This window comes from Coptis chinensis, chromosome 5, assembly GCF_015680905.1.
Source record: "Coptis chinensis isolate HL-2020 chromosome 5, ASM1568090v1, whole genome shotgun sequence".
NCBI lineage: Eukaryota > Viridiplantae > Streptophyta > Magnoliopsida > Ranunculales > Ranunculaceae > Coptis > Coptis chinensis.
Window position 1 is genome coordinate 3,288,417 of NC_141460.1, and position 17,952 is coordinate 3,306,368.

Consider the following 17,952-nt stretch of genomic DNA (forward strand, 5'->3'; position numbering starts at 1 on the left):
TTAATATTATTGACGGGTGAGGTTTGTCAAAGTTGTTCTTTTCACCTGTCAATTACGCCCAAATTTATTTTGAAATTGGATTTTTTTTTTGTTGTTTCTTGGCGTGAGTCTAGTGCTTTTAGAATTGTCAATTTGTTCTTGACAGTTTTAAGCCGTCAATTTTCTGGGCACACATTTTTTTTTTTTTTTGGAAAGAATATGTTGCAAAAATAAAAAATGGCTATATATATTCGTTGCACCTGCAAAAAACAAATATTGCCAACCCAAATACATTCATCCAGATACAATAAGTACCTAATCAAATAACACTACAATCAAAACATACACTTCCATTTCTCAAAATATTACTAGAATGCAATTCAAGTATCAGTACAAGAGTTTTTTTCATAGTCTTTATACAAGCATCTTCGACACTTCATTCTTCAAAACCCCAAAATATTTCACGTTTCATTACATACATGTATATTTTCCAATACTCCATATATACCCATCTTCATGTTAATAACATATACAAAATGAGCTAAAGTGGATAAAGAAAGCAAACCAATACACATCAAATTGACTCGACAAAAGTCTTGGGCCATGTGATTGTATCTCCAATTGAAATATCAGCAAGTGTTCCTTCCCCAACATACAACTCCGCTGTACAATCAAAGATGTCATCTATTGTTATGCTATATGAATCAATAGATATAATATCACTAGACATACTTCCAAGTGAAACAGTTCTTTTTCTGAAGTTCTTCAAAAGACAATGCGTGAATGGTGAAACATGTGGCGATTGTCTTGCCTGCAACATGAAAAGTATAATCTAAGTACAAATGCACACAACAAACTATCAACATTTGTGATTTTATTGAAAGTCATCTAACATGTGGCTAGTAACGCTAGACATCATGCCAATACAATCATTGCAACCTATGAAGCAAACACCAAGCCTATGGCCTATGACATAGACTATGACGTGACATAGCATAATTCACATAGCAGGTGGAGGTATCTGAAAACCCTCGTCCTGACTCTTTTCAACTTCACGAGTCAGCTAGAAGTAATTCAAATGGAACTCTCCGCTCCCTTCCAACTTATCATTGTCACTAATGAGGGAGTAAAGATGGAGTAACATGACACATCCCACCAAATCCCATATAGCAACAAACAGTGAACATATGCTTCCCGCATTGCAACCGAAAGGAGTTGATTTCCCCAAACTTGTTATACACTTCTATCTCATATACTAAAAAATATTATCACTTCATTTCAAGAAAAAGGAAAAAATAATAAATTAATCCAAGCTAGTGATCAGTATCCACTTAAACAAAATCCCATCAACACAAAAACTCTAGGCATGCACAGCACAACTCAAAACTGAGAAAACTCCCCACAATCACATCCTTCAAAACAAACTTGTATACACCGAAGAAAAAAAATGTCGAGTAGATTGATTGAAATAGCATAATTAAACTTTAAGTAACTTACTAGATAAGATTCTAATCATGACTGGAACTGGATTGGAAGAAATGGGTATTCCTGATATTGCTTTTACCACCGTTTACTTCTTATACAGTACGTAACTTCTTTGTCACTAGAAGTTTGTAAAGTTCTAGAGGACGTGCTTTGCTGAAAAAAGGTGTTTCAAACCAGGAGAAAATATGTGAGTTTAAGCTATTACCTTTTTGTTGGTTATATGATTTAGTGCGGTGCGATGAGTTCCTAACCATAGATCAAGATTCTTACCAACAAACAATCATATTTCAAAAGGAAGAAGTAGCACACTTAAACTGAATAACTTCATAACCAACATATAGATCAAGATTTTGTCCAGTCTTCCAACTTTATTTAAGTACCTGAGAAGTACTTCCGAGCTCCGAATGATCATGCACATAAACCTCCATTTTTTCCTCAAGGATCTTACGTGCGGTCGACTCTTCATCAAGACGTTGCATCACTAGTCTGACAATTTCATCTGTAATTTCACGTTTTCTCTTTTCTTCTTCTGCAATTTTCTTATAAGGAGCAACGGCATGTATAACAGTCTTTGTGAACACCAGTTCCTAGTCGTCTAACTCGACCCTTTCCATCACGGCCATAAACCTAATCAAAGGGAAAATGAACACAATCATTCAATAATACTAGTACTAGGAAAGGAAGGCAACAAAGAAAAATAGTTAACTCTTGTTTTTTTAGCTAGTTACACTTTAATTTATATGAAGAGTTTATGCATGTAGCATTTGATTTCTAGAAACAATTGTACACACTTGTACTCCAATACTTTTCTGGACCAATACTATGACATTTAAGGCACTTTTCAACAATATGTATCGAGTGGTTATTCATTAGGCAATGCAAATCAAAAAATAAATAACAATAGATCAAGCACACCTTTGCCATAACATCATTATCTAAATCTTTGTTTCCCAAGTAGGGTCCAGGCTCACAAGCCGTTTGATTTCATCCTAAAAACAAAAATGAAAGTCATACACACCAATCTAGAATTCAAATGATTGCTTCATCATAAAGTAAAGTTTAAAGAACACTAAAATGTAAATCTTACTAGAGAAGGCTTCACAGCAGGAAAAGGACATGACCCATCCTTACTTGTATGTGTAGCCACAAATAGTTGTGTTCTTGTGACGATACCATCAGGACTTTTCTTAATCTAAAACGAATACACAAACCCAATAAGCATAAAATAGTATTGCAGTGAATCTAGAAGATATTAGCGAAAAATAGAATATACCAGTTCATCTTCAATCCTAGCGCATCCGTGTCTACCAAATGTGTGGCAACTTCATATGTTCCCTAGACAACTTGCCTTTTTCTCGCTTTATTTTCTCGTCATCCGTCGAGCAAATTTCAATAAATTTTTCCCAATCTTCTTTCTTTGTACGCTTTGGTATGTTTAAGGTTTCCATACGCGCAACATTCGTTTCAAATTTATCATATACCTTACAAAGTCTATATTTCCAACCCTTCCAAGATATGTTGGCTTTTAGCAAAATACCAGCTTCACGATCAAGTGACAGATCATATTCATCCTTAAATATGATACCATAATGAAAAGTGAAAATAAAATTAAACTTTATATGAAAAAGTGAGAATTGAATGAGTCAGATTGTGTTGAATGTTGATGGGCCGCTCAAGGACAATGACAATGCAAACAACAGCCCTTGCTATCCTAAACCAAGGGCTTTTTGAGATCAGCGGCCTTGCTGGTCTCACGGAACACAGACCTCACATAGCATTAGCCTGAGGGCATCATACCATTGCCTTGATAGCCTTAATAGCATCAGTGTACTTGCTGAAGAAGGTACATCACTCCATCCAAAGACAGCAAACATCTAAAACCATTCCAGAGAAATTCAAACAACAGAGTATGTCGTACTTACTATGACGGTTTTCCACAAGTGTTTCTTGATTGTTTCCGGCACAATGGGACAATCAGCATAAGTAGGTGGACAATGCATTCTAGCCATTCTACCAATAAAAGAGACAAATTTTGCAGAACCAGGACCAACAGGTTGCCCCTTACTATTGAATTGAACTTGCTTTTTTGGACCTAAACATTTAGATAAATTCATGAGATTACAAGAAATACAATTATGAAACGACATCAATTATGAAACAAATAATGATCATATTATCACCTGTAGGTTCGGGCTCGCTTTCTTCATGTTGTGACTCATTTTCTTCGAGCTGTGAGTCGTTTTCTTCATAGTCACTTTCATGATCAGATCCGCTTTGTGACATGATTGAATCCAAACTAAATAATGAAATCATGAAATTCCAGGTATGTTAGTAAAATTCTAACCTAGGATGACAAAAGATCATACCATTCAAGATTAAATATATTCCTAAAAGTTGGACTTGTACAAAATTAAGTATCATCCAAAATCTAAAACATGATCTAGGCACTTTTCACCTCCTGATAGCAAAAAATAGAACAAAAGAAATGCACAAGTAGAAATACCAAAACCAACAAACAAACATAAAAAAAACAAGTACGTACATAACATGCACCCTAATCTAACTTCGGTTTCACTCTCTACAAAACTCCATCGTCTTCCATAATGTCACCCATTAAAGCAGCTGAACCATCTAAGTTTTCCATTGCTTCAAAGACTAAGGGGTCTTCATAAGTATCCACATCATGGTTCAATCTCTTAGGAGCATGCAAGACAACATGCCAACTATCTCTACTAAGATCCTTACAGTAGAAAACTTGAGCAGCTTCGGAAGCAAGAATAAATGGGTCATCATCTTCATTTGAGTTTCTTTTCCACCTCTCTAGACTTACAAAAACCAAGTTCGTATCTGAATCAACATAACAACCATTTCTTTTATCTTCAATACGCACCCATTCACAAAAGAAAACTATTCCTTAAAGTCATGGTAATCTAACTCAAGTATCTGCTTGACGACTCCATAATAAGTGGCTTCGTCTTCCACTAAGTTTTTGTCCTTTGCACTTGCCCTGAAGTTGGTAAATGCCTTCATTGAGACTCCACTATTTCCAGTTGTCATATTTACTTCTGAATCGTATGTAGAAAACACATAGCCATTTATTGAAAAGGATTTATATGACTTGGCAGAAAAGGATGGACCATTAGCAAGCCTCTTGAACCTGGACATCTCTTCTTTCTCAAGTTGCTTTCTCAGCCAAGGAATGTAATCATGTGACTTTAGGCTCTTCAACTGAAAATCACTCAAGCTCACATTGTGTTTCCAATTTCCGCTATATCCAATTGGAACTTTCAATTGGTGCAAAGTTCTGCATATAATTTCTCTCTTTGAACGGGAAAGACAAAAATGTGCCTTAGGATATGATAACTCCCCATCCTTTTCCACTTGCCACAGTTTTTTTTTATCTTCATAGCCTTTAGGTCTTTACGGGCTTCCATCCCATCCTTAGATTTGGGAGCGTCCATGATCAAGGCAAGGAGGTTTTCTGCTACATTTTTCTCCACGTGCATCACATCTAGATTGTGACGAATAGGAAGGAACTATAGCAAGCAACATCATAAGCAAGATGGAATACAGAATTATAGTAATACTATATAGAAAAAAAAAAAAAAAAAAAAAAAAAAGGACAAAATAAGTGAGTACCTCCCAATATGGTAATTTAAAGAAGATAGAATCCTTTGACCAAGCAGTCAATTTCAGCTCTCTTGTGGACCTCTTCCTCTTCTTACCATTCACCTTACCATATATAGTCGGAATTTGACTCATTTTCAGTTTCACTACTGAACCACTCAAACAACGAGGATGCTCGTCATGTTCTTCCTTTCTATGAAATTGGGATTTCTGAGTTCTAAAAGGATGATTTTTGTCTTTTAGAAACTTTCTACACCCCATGTACACAAATTTCTTCCCATGTTTTAACCATCTCGAATCTATCCCTTCACTACAAACAGGGCAAGCATACCTTCCAGTAGTCTTGCACCCTAAAAGATGGCCCAATGCAGGAAAATTGTTAATAGTCCACAATAAAATTGCTTTCATGTTGAACATCTTTTTACTGTACAAATCATATGTATCAGCCCCCTTCAACCACAAGTTCCTGAGTTCTTCAATAAGTGGCTACAAGTAAACATCAATATCATCTCCTGGACTACTTGGACCCGAAATGAGTAGCGTCAGCATTACAAACTATTTGCGCATGCACAAAGATGGAGGAAGGTTATAAGGTACTATCATCACAAGCCAAGTACTATGAACACTGTTATTGTTACCAAAAGGATTAAATCCATCAGTAGCTAGTCCTAATCGAACATTTCGTTTCTCACCAAAAAAATCGGCCGATAGTTAACTGATTTCCAGAAAGAAGAATCTACTGGATGACGCATATCACTTGAGTTTTCAACTGAGTTTGCATGCCAAGTCATATTTTTTGCAAGCCATGGCACGCTATACATTTTCTGCAACCTTTCAGTTATAGGAAAGTACCTAAGCTTCTTCTGTGGAATAGGTTTAACCCTTGGCTTGGACTTTTCGACTGGTTTCCATTTGCTTACACGGCAAATGGGACACGTATTTCTATCCACATTGCCCTTCCAATACAAAATACAATCATTTGGGCAAGCATGGATAACCTCACACTTCATACGCAATGACTTTATCATTTTTTTAGCCCTGATGTTTTCACGGGCACCGTATTGTTATCTGGTAGAATCCTCTTCAAAAATTCCAACATATTTGTGAAACTATTGTCGGACCACCTATGTTTAGCCTTCATGCTCAACAACTCAATTGTAGCGCTAACAACTTCGTGTCCACGCCATGACACAAAGGATATAATGGCAGTAATGCATCCTCTATTAATTTTTTGTATCAACTACCCTCAGGTAAATTACTTTGAATATCATCTTCTAAAATATTAATATCACGAGCATCATCATTATCATCAACTTCATCCAGGCATGCCTCTAAATCATTTGGACGACTACGTCCAAATGTATCATTCACCATGTCCACCATCCTTGGGAATATAATTTCATCATTGACAATAGTCGAGGTACTAGCACTAGCACCAATAACATTTACATCATTTCTAGAAAAAGGCTCTCCATGTTGCACCCACAATGTATAAGAGGTTATCATACCCTTTGTAATCAAATAGAAAAAAATATCTTCAGCTGATCTCTTCTCTAGGTTACGGCATTGCATACCAATCAACTTCTTTCCCCAAACTATCTTGTGTAAATTTAATGAATGGTCGAGCACCTTCGATAAATTCAGTGGACAATGTCGGCAACTTCATCCATGCCTTGCTAATTGGCAGCATCATAGACATCTTTATCAAACAAATAAACTATTAACCTAATAAGGTAGCATATTAATGAAAAAGTGTGACTTTTAGTATTATGCACGCATATATATGTATTCTATACTCAAGCAAGTGATATTATATCATGAAGACAAGTTAATTAAACTTGTACCATCCATTTAATATGCTTTCAAAAACATTTGCACAAAAGAAAGAATTATGCATCATTTTACAGTAAAACATGTTGTGCACATAGTAGTAAGAATCCATGACACTGCCAAGCTAGAAGATATGCAACAATGACCACATTGTCGTGCGCCTAGTACCCCAGCTTTAACACAAGGTGTGTTAAACAACTCGAAGCCCAGAAATGGAGTAATTCAGTTCTCACATATTGAGAGTTTGAGAGACTACACGTACAAGTTGTTGTATGTTCTTCCAATTGAGAGACTACCTTACTAAGAGACTAAGATTACAATTCTTATATTAGCACATCCCACATCATTCAATTGCGCTGAAAAAATTGGCAGATCAACTTAGGTAAATGTACTAGACTACTAGTTCTCTATGCCACCGAACCGAATGTGAATATAAAGCACAGACCAACTACATATACAATGCGCAAATAAAAAACACAAAATGAGGACAAAAGCTTCTTATATATAGTTTTGTATTAAACAATCAAACTAAAAATTATCAATTAAGACTTAAAAAATAACATATTTAAGAGGTGCAGAGAGGTGATTTTGTCCCTTATAAATCATAAATAATTCTGTTTTTGTACTTCAGCAATCACAGGTCCACTATTCACGAATTATCAATTGCAAGCTAACAAGTATCTAATCGTAAGTCAAACATATAAAACCATATGAGGCTACGACCGACCTTACTTACCCACCTTACTAATCGTCACGTTATAATGTCTCTTAGTTCAATAGTGTCTACAAGAGAGGCTTCTCTAACACACAGGCACTAGGGGGAGACATGATCATCCACAGAAAAGATAGAGCCAAGCTCAAATTACCATTCTGTGATGACAACCATCTCTCTTTAGAAATAAAAAAGATGATTCCTCCTAACTAATTGGGTTATACATCAAAACCACAAAGTTTGACTCTCTATTGAGAGTGTTACTACCAGTCAAGATCGAAAAAGTGACTATCAATGGAGCCATCCTCCATAGAGAAACAATACAAACTTACAAAATTAATGGACAACACCCTCACATGAAAACCAACACAACAACCAAGAAGAAGTGCAGTCAAATAAAGGACAGCAATAGAAGTGAACAACAAAATATCACAACTTTCTATAACAATAATTTACACAGAGATGATAATAGTTAAAACAGCTTTATACAATGTATTACAATGAAAAAAAAATCCAGCTTTATACGATATACTGCTAGTTAAGACAGAGATGATAATAGAAGAATGAACAATACTAATTTATAAACAAGACGCATATTGTTTCTCAATGCAAAGAATTTATTTAAAACAATAAAAAAGATATTGAACCTTTAAAAGATCCAAATCAACTGAAAATATTGCAAAGCTCGCTCCAACACATCAGCAAAAATCCACAAACTTATAAAGTTAGGGCTTTAACTAGAAAATATGAGAAAGGAAAGTGTTTTAGACAAAGAAAGGTTTTTACCAACGTTGGTTGAATATATTGTAGAGAAAGGGGCTTGATGTTCTAGAGAGAAGAAGTCATTCAAGCTGTTGGTGGAGAAAAAGCGGTAGGGGTTTCAGTGAAAAAGAAGAGAAAGTGAGAAAATTTGTCTTGATGAATTGGGTCTGAGTTCAAATATTCATGGTTCCATACTCATACTCCATAGACTTTGAGTATTGAGATGCACTGGTGGGGCGTAAGACAGCTTTTTTTGGGTACCAGTTTAAGAAGTGGGGAAAAGGGTTCACGCTCGATGGTTGGAAATTCGTGGAAAATAATTTGACTTCTTTGGACCGTCCAATTTTTTTTCCCAATTTCTTAATGGTTACTTACTGTCAATTCCTACAAAACCCGTCAAATAATTTATTCACAGGTACTAACCGTCAATTCTTGCTCGGCCTTGGTGTCAAAAAAATATTGTTTTCACGTAGTGTGAATGCATCTACACTTGATCTTGTATTGGAATGAATACAAAATACTTGATTGATTGAATGAATGCAAAACACTTGATTGAATACATCTACGTGTGAGCTTGCATTGGAATGAATGCAAAACACTTGATTGAATGCATCTACGTGTGAGTTTGCATTAGAATGAATGCAAAACACTTGATTGAATGCATCTACGTGTGAATTTGCATTAGAATGAATGCAAAACACTTGATTGAATACATCTATGTGTGAGCTTGCATTAGAATTAATGCAAAATACTTGATTGATTGAATGAATGTAAAACACTTGATTGAATCAATTACCTCTTCAACATTAGCAAGCCAATCAATGAACTCCTCAGGTTGCAATGCGCCATGAAACTCAAGAATCTCAACTTCGATGCCTGCATCCCATCGACTTTTGAATACTCTCTCCTGGACATGTAGGCATTGAGGTTCAGCATAAATACGTCTCCTTCTACCATATTCAGCAAAAGGATTTTCCATCAACTCTTCTTCATCTTCAAAATTTTCTTCTTCAAACCGTTGTGGAAAAGGAGATGGGTTTTGCCTTCTGACTTGGGGTTGATTTTCATGACATGAACGGTTTGGAAGGTTGGTTTGGGGAAGTGGATGCACTTGTTGAAGCTGCAAAGCTTCTAATCGTTCCATAATGGCTCCAAATCTATCATCAACTTTTGCCTCTAATCGTGCATATTCTTTATGCATTTGTACTCCATTAGAAGTTGGAGCTCTCTTTGGGGCCATCTTCACTAAGAAAGCAACCTAGCTCCGATACCAACTAGTGTAGAGCGAATAGGAAAGAATGGAGTGTGAACCACTACTCCCTGTGCAAGAGAGGACCTGAAATTCACATAAAGAAAGAGACAAACAAGAGACTCTTTTGTTGAATCTTCACTTGTTTTATACTTGCTCACTAGAATAAACAAAGCACAAAACACTTACAGAAAAAGACACTCAATTTTCATTCAATCCAAAAACTGTCTTCCTCTTTCCATCACAAGCCCCTTTAAATAGTTTGTAGAAAACACAAACTCTAATGGACCACAATAACTCAAGACACAATAAACTAGAACTATAATTACTCCTAATAAAAACTTAAATACATTAATCCAATACCAACAAAACAAACTTATCAACTCTTATGAGAGATTTTCTTTTTGTTACATAACTCCATGTAGCTTTCAGCCTAGGGCTGTCAATGGGTTTCGATAACCCGATAACCGATCCGAACCAAACTGATAAAAAATAGTTTGGGTTTTGGTAATTTGGTTTTCTCTCCACCGACCCGAAACCGAACCGAACCGATAAGATATTGGTTTGGTTTTGGGTTTGTCCTCGACCGAACCAATATGAACCCGAACTGATAAGATGGCATTTTAATAATATTTATAATTAATTTTGTATATGTTTATCAATTATGTGGCTGAAATTAATTGATTTAATTTAGGATTTAATTGATTTTATAGTTTTCGGATCGTTACAGTTTCCGGTTGTAATATATCAGTTCGGTTCGGTTTCGGGTTCCCAATTTTCTTATCGGTTTGGTTCGGTTTCGGATTCCAAATTTTCTTATCGGTTCGGGTTCGGATTTTCCATAATCCAACCCAAACCAATCCATTGACCGCCCTATTTCAGCCACACGATCTACATCAAACGCCCGACCAAAACATCACTACATAACAATTCAAGCTTTTTTTTTGCTAAATAAGTTGTGTATATATATTGGTATTAAGATAAATTACAGGTAATCTGACTGTCCAAAGACACTCAGATATCAAATCTAAAATAAATTCGCTCAAGGGCCTCCCATTTATACAACCATGGGGGTTTCCGTTCATACAATTCCATAACACCTGTAGCAAGACTAGTGCTACGCTTTGCAACTATGTCAGCTGCAAAATTTGCTTCTCGAAGCATGTGTGACAACAAAAGAACATATAATCTATTAAGGCACCATTTCCATCTATTCTTGAACTCCCAAGGCACACTCCCAATAGCAAAATCAGAGATAGCAACTTCAAAATCAGATTCAATCCAAGTATCCATAAAGCCATTATCTATAGAAATCTCAACACTTTCTACGATAACAAAGCATTATGCTCTATAATTAGTAGCTACGCCCAACCCTTTAGTGCAAGTTATAAGAAATGCGCCCTCATTGTTCCTAAAGGTAGAACCCCAACCAGCTAGACCTGGGTTCCCCATGTACTTCGAATGTCCTTATATGTATGTCTCGTGTACTTCTTCGTTAAGTGCCCTACACAAGAAACTTGCCTTCTGACATATCTCTTACAGAACTGGAGATTGAGATTGTTGCCTTAAAAAAACACCATATTCCCATGCAACCACAAACTCACGACTCCCCCAACAATAGCAGTTTGCCATAAGTCCTTGATCAAAGGACTTTGTTTCTGCACGTGTCAACGCACCCTGCAGACTCTGAAAATATCTAACTCTGAACTTGCTTGCCACCCACCTCCACAACAGCTTTGCAACTGGACATTCCCATAACAAATGATGTAGATTTTCAGAACTTCCTTTGCAAAAAAACACATCTGGTAGCGAGGGACACTCCTATCCTCTGGGACTCTCTCCTGTGCACAATTACTCATTAACTTCCATGTTGTACCAGAAGTCTTCGGGTGAATACAGCTCTTCCACACTAACTTGTGCCATGTTACCTTGTCCTTCTTTTTTTTTATCAATTCAAAGGCCGAACCTGTTGAGAAGTCCCCTTTATGATCTGGACACCACACCATTGTGTCTTCCCCTTCAACTACTGGTCTGTTCATGACTTCTATGCAAATCCCATGCTCGTGCAGCAGCTCTTTGAAGTTATCAGGAGGTCTCCACTGGCCATTCACTAAAAAATGACTAACTTCATCAATGCAACTTTTAAGTACAGTATCATATAAGTTTAACACTTGCTTAGGTGAAAAATTACCCAACTAATTATCCCTCCATTGGTCGATACATTTGCCATTACCCACCACCCACTGAGAGTTAGGCTTTATCTTTTTCAGTGTCCATTTTATACCCCTCCATATGGATGAAGGTTTATAAAATTTAATCATATCTGCCCTTTTGTTGAAAAACTTGTTTCTCATAAAGTTAGAGAATTCATCTTTCCCTGTGAGCACCTGCCAAGCCAATTTCCTGAGCATGCTCTGGTTAGCTTCTCTCATTCTCCTTAGGCCAAGACCCCCTTCAATTTAGTGGCTTACAACAGTTTTCCCAACTAACAATGATTTTCTTACTACAAGTTGTCTCCAGACCACAAGTAGTTTCTCATAAGTGTTTCCGCCTCTCGTATAATCCCTTTGGCCATTTGTAAATAGCCATATCGTAGATGGGGCTACTACATAACCCCGATTTGATAAGAGTAGCTCAATCTTGAAACGAAAGCAACTTCCCTGACCAGCTTGTAAGCCTCTTCTTGATCCTGTCTAATACGCAGTTCACAAATCTGGTTACCCTCCCTTGCACAATAGGAACTCCCAAATAAGTCTCTGGAAAGCTACCTACTTTAATTGCCAATTCTTGCTGAATCACATATCTTCTAACCACTGTAATAGCCTGTTTTTGTCTTGACTAACACATTGCCCAGAAGACATCTCAATATCTCATACTTCTCAAACAACTCCTTGATATACCTTATACCCCTTATATCTCATTTTGCAAAGACAAAAATGTCATCTGCAAATAATAAGTGACCAGTCCCCAAAGTCTTCTTTACTTTAACCATTGCCTTGGTATATCCATTGTCCTTTAGATAATTTAACTGTCTGCTTAAAACATCCTCAGCTAGAGCAAACAATGGGGAAAAGGATCTCCCTGTCTCAACCCCCTACCAGTTTCAAAATATCCACATGGACCTCCATTAATTAGTACCAAAAGTTTAGCAGAGTATTGACAATAGTCATAACCCAGTTTATCCAACGCTAAGAGAAGCCAAACTTCCCCATGACCATCTACAAGAAATCCCAATTTAAAGTGACATATGCTTGCGAGATGTCTATCTTAATAGCCACATTACCGCCATATCTTTTCTACTTAAGCTCATTTGCCATCTCTGAAGCAAGCTTTATGTTAGACTGTATACATCTACCATGAATGAACCCAGCTTGTTCCTTTTACACCAGCTTGTCGATGATCACATTGAGCCTGATTTGCATCACTTTAGAGTTTAGACAGAATTTTCATGAGAAAGTTCCCCATGCAAATTGGTCTGAATCTAGAAATCCTAGTCGCACCTTTGTCCTTCGGGATTAAAGTGATGAAATGAGAATTAAGCTCAGAAGGTAACTCTCCCTCCACAAAGAAAGATCTCACTGCTCTAACAACATCCGCTTTATTACGCTCCAACAATGCTGGTAAAAAAACCCTTGGAAGCTATCTGGTCCATGAGAACTTCCTTGACTCATTGCAAACACAGCATGCTCAATTTCCACGGAAGAAGGAATCGCAGTCAACAACACATTATCGTCCTCAGTTACCAAGCTAGGCACCAGGTCCACAAGTGTATCATCAATATGTCCTTCCTTATACTGAAATCTTTTGTCAAAAAAATCCATTGTATACTTCTTAATATCCTCTTGTTCCACTACTATTTGATCCTCTTCAGTGTGTACTTCAGAGAATAGAGCTGCACTTTGTATTATCTTATATAGGCATTGGAAGAATGCACTATTCCTCTCTCCTTCACCATACCATGTTCCTTTACATTTTTGCTGCATCATAGACTCCTATCCTTCAAAACCTCACTGAGTTGAACCTCTTTCTGCATAACTTCTTGCTCCCAGTCTTCATTATCCTCCGCATTTTTTGCTAGCTTCAGTTAAGTCTCTCTATCCCTTCCTTATGTTATTGTCCGCCATTCCCAAACACCTCAAAGTTCCACTTCTTTCGGTCTTGTTTAAGTCTTTTAAGCTTTTGATTCACCACATAGAGCGGTGCACCCCATAAGTTCTGGTTCCAATTGTTTTTTACTAACTCCATGAATCCTTCATGCCTTAACCAACATTTATTAAATCTAAAAGGAATGTTTACTGGCTTAGGTACCTTGACACAACCACCAGCAATAGGTGAATGATCGACCCCCAACCTACACCCCACTTTGTAATTCCAACCTCCCAAGCACTATTAAAGAAGCATCTGTCTGGATTATTTCATGCATTCTCTTAAGTGTCATGGTGACGCATCACAAGGTCTGATGGGGCAGTTCAACTGCAAGCCAGACGGTAGAATCTCCACTGCTGGTCGGATACTGGCAAAGGTTATAGCTCACGCAGTTACATGGCCCATATGGTTGGAACGCTATCATCAAACTTTCGATGATGAGTCTAGAGATGTCCAACAGCTTATTGTCAAATGTAAAACACTAATGTGGGCATGGGCGTCTTTCTTACCTAGTGTTAGAGGTTTGAAATTGGAGGACCTCATTTTTAGATGAGAGTCTGTGGTTGAGGGGTAGCATTTATATGTAATTCTAGTAGTGTGAATCTCTCACACTACATCTTCATTATTATTAATATAAAATATTGCTTTGCTGATAAAAAAAAAAACTTTACCATAGATTCTATTCCTCCCTTGCTGATTATTACACCAGGTTTTGTCAGGTCCCAAATAATGGCTCTCAATCATTTCACAATTATTGATCACCTCCAGGAAATCATTCATAGCACTTCTAGCAGGAGGTCTGCCTCCCTTCTTTTCTTCATACCGCAAAACAATATTAAAGTCTCCCTGCAATGGCCATGGTGCCTGTGAATTGATAACCCACTTCTGTTGACAACACTACAACTAGCATGAACAAAAGTCATAATAGCACCATCACTCAACAGTAATATGCTGGCTAGAGCTGAACAGACATCTCACTTGAATCCCAATTCTATAGAAGACCCATAGATTTCCAAAATGAGACGCAGAGTCATTATGAATAATATGATGAGAGAAATTATTTAACCCCAAAGAACTGATATGTTTGTGCTTAGGTTTCACCATAGGCTCAGCCAGGCATAAAATGTCAGACTTATTAACAGCAACAAGTTCCTTTCTTCTGTCTAAAGCAATTAACTTCTTAGCCCTTCTGATATTCCAAAAGAGTGTCCTCATAAGTTCAGGGAGAGTAGCAATCTCTTACGGCCTTGGTCTTTAAATACACAATCCCTTTTTTTGTCTGCTTTCTCTTGTGAGTTTTTGGTGGCGACTTATCCTGTCGAGGAACACTCACACACCCTTGAGTAGGAGATCTACCAGTAAGTCTCACTACACCCTCTTGAGTAGGAGTAGAAACCTGGCCTGTTTCATCATCTTCTTGCCTGACCAAATAAGTTTCTTCTCTAACTTGCACCAATTCTGGAGATTCTAGAACACTCACCTCTCCTTCAAGCACACCAAAAGCATTGTTTGTAATCAAAGCTTGCCAAACTGGAGACATAAGGGAGCTGCTAGTATTCATAGTGTTGGCACATCCCCAACAGAGCCCTCCTCTTCCTGTTCATGTCCTCATTCTATTGTCATGACTGGATCTTCTTGAACCTCATTCTCTACCAATTCCATGTTGGCATCTTCAAAAACAGTGGAACAACCTCTTCAGGAGTGGCATGAGCCTCTTCAACATTCTGAACAGTATTATTTTGTTCGGCAATCCCTTCACCCTCAGATACTGCTTCAACAGTAGCTATTGGATTTCAAATTCCGACTTCTATCTGCTTTCTTCTCCATTCCGTTTTTCGATTCCTTGACAGGCCCTCAGGCATGTTAACCTTAGGAACTGGTTCCTTAACCTGCTCCTTGTTCAACATTACTTTTTTCTTTTTCAAAATCCTTTTTCAAGAATTTACACTGTCACAATGTGGCCTACAGTTTTGCAATTGTTACAAAACTTAGGCAACTTACCAACAGAAACATCTCGCCAAAATTCAATATCAGTGTTCTCCACTTCCACCAAAATTTTGTCAGGAATTGTTTTGGTCATATCAACATTCACTAGTACGCTAGTGTAGTATCCCATGTCTCTATCTAGTGTGTTCCTGTCCACATGAATAGGTGAACCAACAGTTCTTCCCGTGGACATAACCACATCGACTTATCAATACGCTTTACTAAGCCCTGGAAACTTAATCCAAGCAGAGGCCATTGTATTCTTATATTTTCCACAGAAAAATTTGGTGTCCATTTTGAGAATCGAAGGAGCTGACCCCAAATCAAATTTTCTCATATTCACCCAGATTTTCAAGATTAAAAACCAAGAAGCCCTTCCCCAAGGGTGAAATTTTAACTTTAAAATTCCACATATCAGTTGCCATTTTCCTCACATCAGTGATGTTAACTGCTTTGAAATCTAAGCGCGCTACCAAAGCAAACTTATAGAATTCAATACCCTTCTCAACAGATCTGGTGGATATCTTAATCGAAGGTGTTTCATCTCTCATAATAACAGTTCTTGACCTTCTATCACAAGCTTTGTCTGCATAAGCTTCTTTCCCAGCTTGCTGCCTCACTACCACTGTGTCTGCAGTTGAAGTTCCAGTTGTATTTAAACTCGAGTTCGTCTTCTCCACCAGTAAAGGAGCTTCCTTTCCAACGCCATTTTGAGTCTGTTGTGTACCAACGAACTGACTAGGAGCAGGAGGTTGCTCAAACTAAGAAATATCCATGACTTTGATCGGGAGGGGGGATTAGTCTTCTTACCATTTAGATCTGCTCGAGAGGATAAGTGTTTCTAAAACTAGAAATTAAAAGCATAAGATTACGAGTCTGCCCTTAAGTTTCTCTCAAGTGAAGAGAGAGTCAGAGCAAAAAGAACTCGTAAAATGGAGTAGGAAATCCAACAGAACAAGCCATATTGAAAGGTAGAAGAGATTCTAGTAGACAGAAGTATCACTCAAGCACATGATAATTATCATCAAAGTTTAAATTTTAGCATTTGAGTTTATTGTTGCCTTTTACTTTCACTTACAGCTTGCAAGCTTATGAGCCCCAAGCGTCCCACATGATCTGAGTCGCCTATGGATGTCCAATTTCACTTACAACATTCACTTTTGCAACTAATTAACCATATGTCTAAAGTCTAGACAGAATTGACCAATCTTAACCATATATCGAAACACTAATAATGAGAAGTGGCAGAACTACATACAATAAAATATGGTGCAATGTACATAAACATTTTTTATTTACTTATTTAATTTCTTGCTTGGTATCACTTAGAACAATATTACAACTATGCAAAAGTTTCTTCCATGGGATAGCAAGATTGATATCCAAGGAGAAAATTAAAAATTATCTTCCTCACGGTAAGGATTCACAGATATCTAGGATCCATGTGCACAAAATATAATATGTATTCTAGTAGACACTAGACAGCTAAATGCTCCCACCAAGCTTAAGCAGGAAAAACCACCCACCCCCAAGAAAAAGGTCCAAGCACAGATACAAACAACCACCTTTTAATCACACGCAGATTAAAAAGCTTCATAATATCAGTCGTTGCTAGTGCCAACTCCGCCACAACCAGAGCCTCCTGCTGAGATTATATCCCTCTAAGCTTAAAGTCTCAGGTATTCTATAATAGAAATAATCTCAAATCACCTTATTCTCATACACACTGCACACGCGCATACGGAGAATCTATATTATATATTCTAGCATATTGAGTGTAGGGGAGTAATATCCTCATTAAGGAATATTGCACACGCGCAAAGTATAAGCGAACTCAGGACATCGACCTCCAAGACCGATCTGTGAGCAGCTCCCTTCATGTAGGTGGTACACTTAAGTTCGTTCAAGGATATCTCAAGACGAATAAAAGACTAGAGACAGAACGCCTCAGATAAAAACACACACCACCAGATGTAATCATCACCAAAATTTTACTTTTACATCCCATCGCCGGGAAATATGGACTACCGCACCAACTCCCAATCAGCACACAATTCCTACTAAAACCAACCCAACACACATTCATAATCTCCACCCTACATATGTACATGAGGGTACACGTGTCTCAATGATCAACACTCCCTTAGGCCTATAAATACCACCTACTTGAACTACG

General features: G+C 37.4%; 1 protein-coding gene across 5 annotated transcripts; it reads right to left on the reverse strand.

Annotated features, from left to right (window-relative positions):
* Positions 1–309: 309 nt before the first annotated feature.
* Positions 310–16,920, reverse strand: LOC147496296 (uncharacterized). Of its 5 annotated transcripts, none has more exons than XM_086559301.1 (9): positions 9,192–16,920; positions 3,645–3,760; positions 3,387–3,556; positions 2,738–3,035; positions 2,552–2,656; positions 2,380–2,453; positions 1,845–2,091; positions 712–790; positions 310–642 (listed from the first exon to the last, which is right to left on the reverse strand). In XM_086559301.1, the coding sequence occupies exons 1-4, from the start codon at positions 9,350–9,352 to the stop codon at positions 2,769–2,771; spliced, it is 714 nt and encodes a 237-aa protein (XP_086415427.1). In that variant the 5' UTR covers positions 9,353–16,920; the 3' UTR covers positions 310–642; positions 712–790; positions 1,845–2,091; positions 2,380–2,453; positions 2,552–2,656; positions 2,738–2,768. The 5 variants fall into 5 exon arrangements, with proteins under 5 accessions (XP_086415427.1, XP_086415428.1, XP_086415430.1 ...); XM_086559302.1 differs by having other exon boundaries at positions 310–790; positions 9,192–11,754; positions 14,462–16,915; XM_086559304.1 differs by having other exon boundaries at positions 310–790; positions 2,738–3,004.
* Between the last annotated feature and the right edge of the window lie 1,032 nt (positions 16,921–17,952).

What these genes read in the sequence shown, in the direction of transcription:
- LOC147496296 (XM_086559303.1), bottom strand. Translation starts at nt 9,352, where the DNA reads ATGGTAGAAGGAGACGTATTTATGCTGAACCTCAATGCCTACATGTCC. An exon ending in AAGCGAGCCCGAACCTACAG is followed by an intron (nt 3,557 to 3,644) that starts GTGATAATATGA and finishes CTAAATGTTTAG; the next exon opens with GTCCAAAAAAGCAAGTTCAA. An exon ending in ACTTGTGGAAAACCGTCATA is followed by an intron (nt 3,036 to 3,386) that starts GTAAGTACGACA and finishes ATCATATTTAAG; the next exon opens with GATGAATATGATCTGTCACT.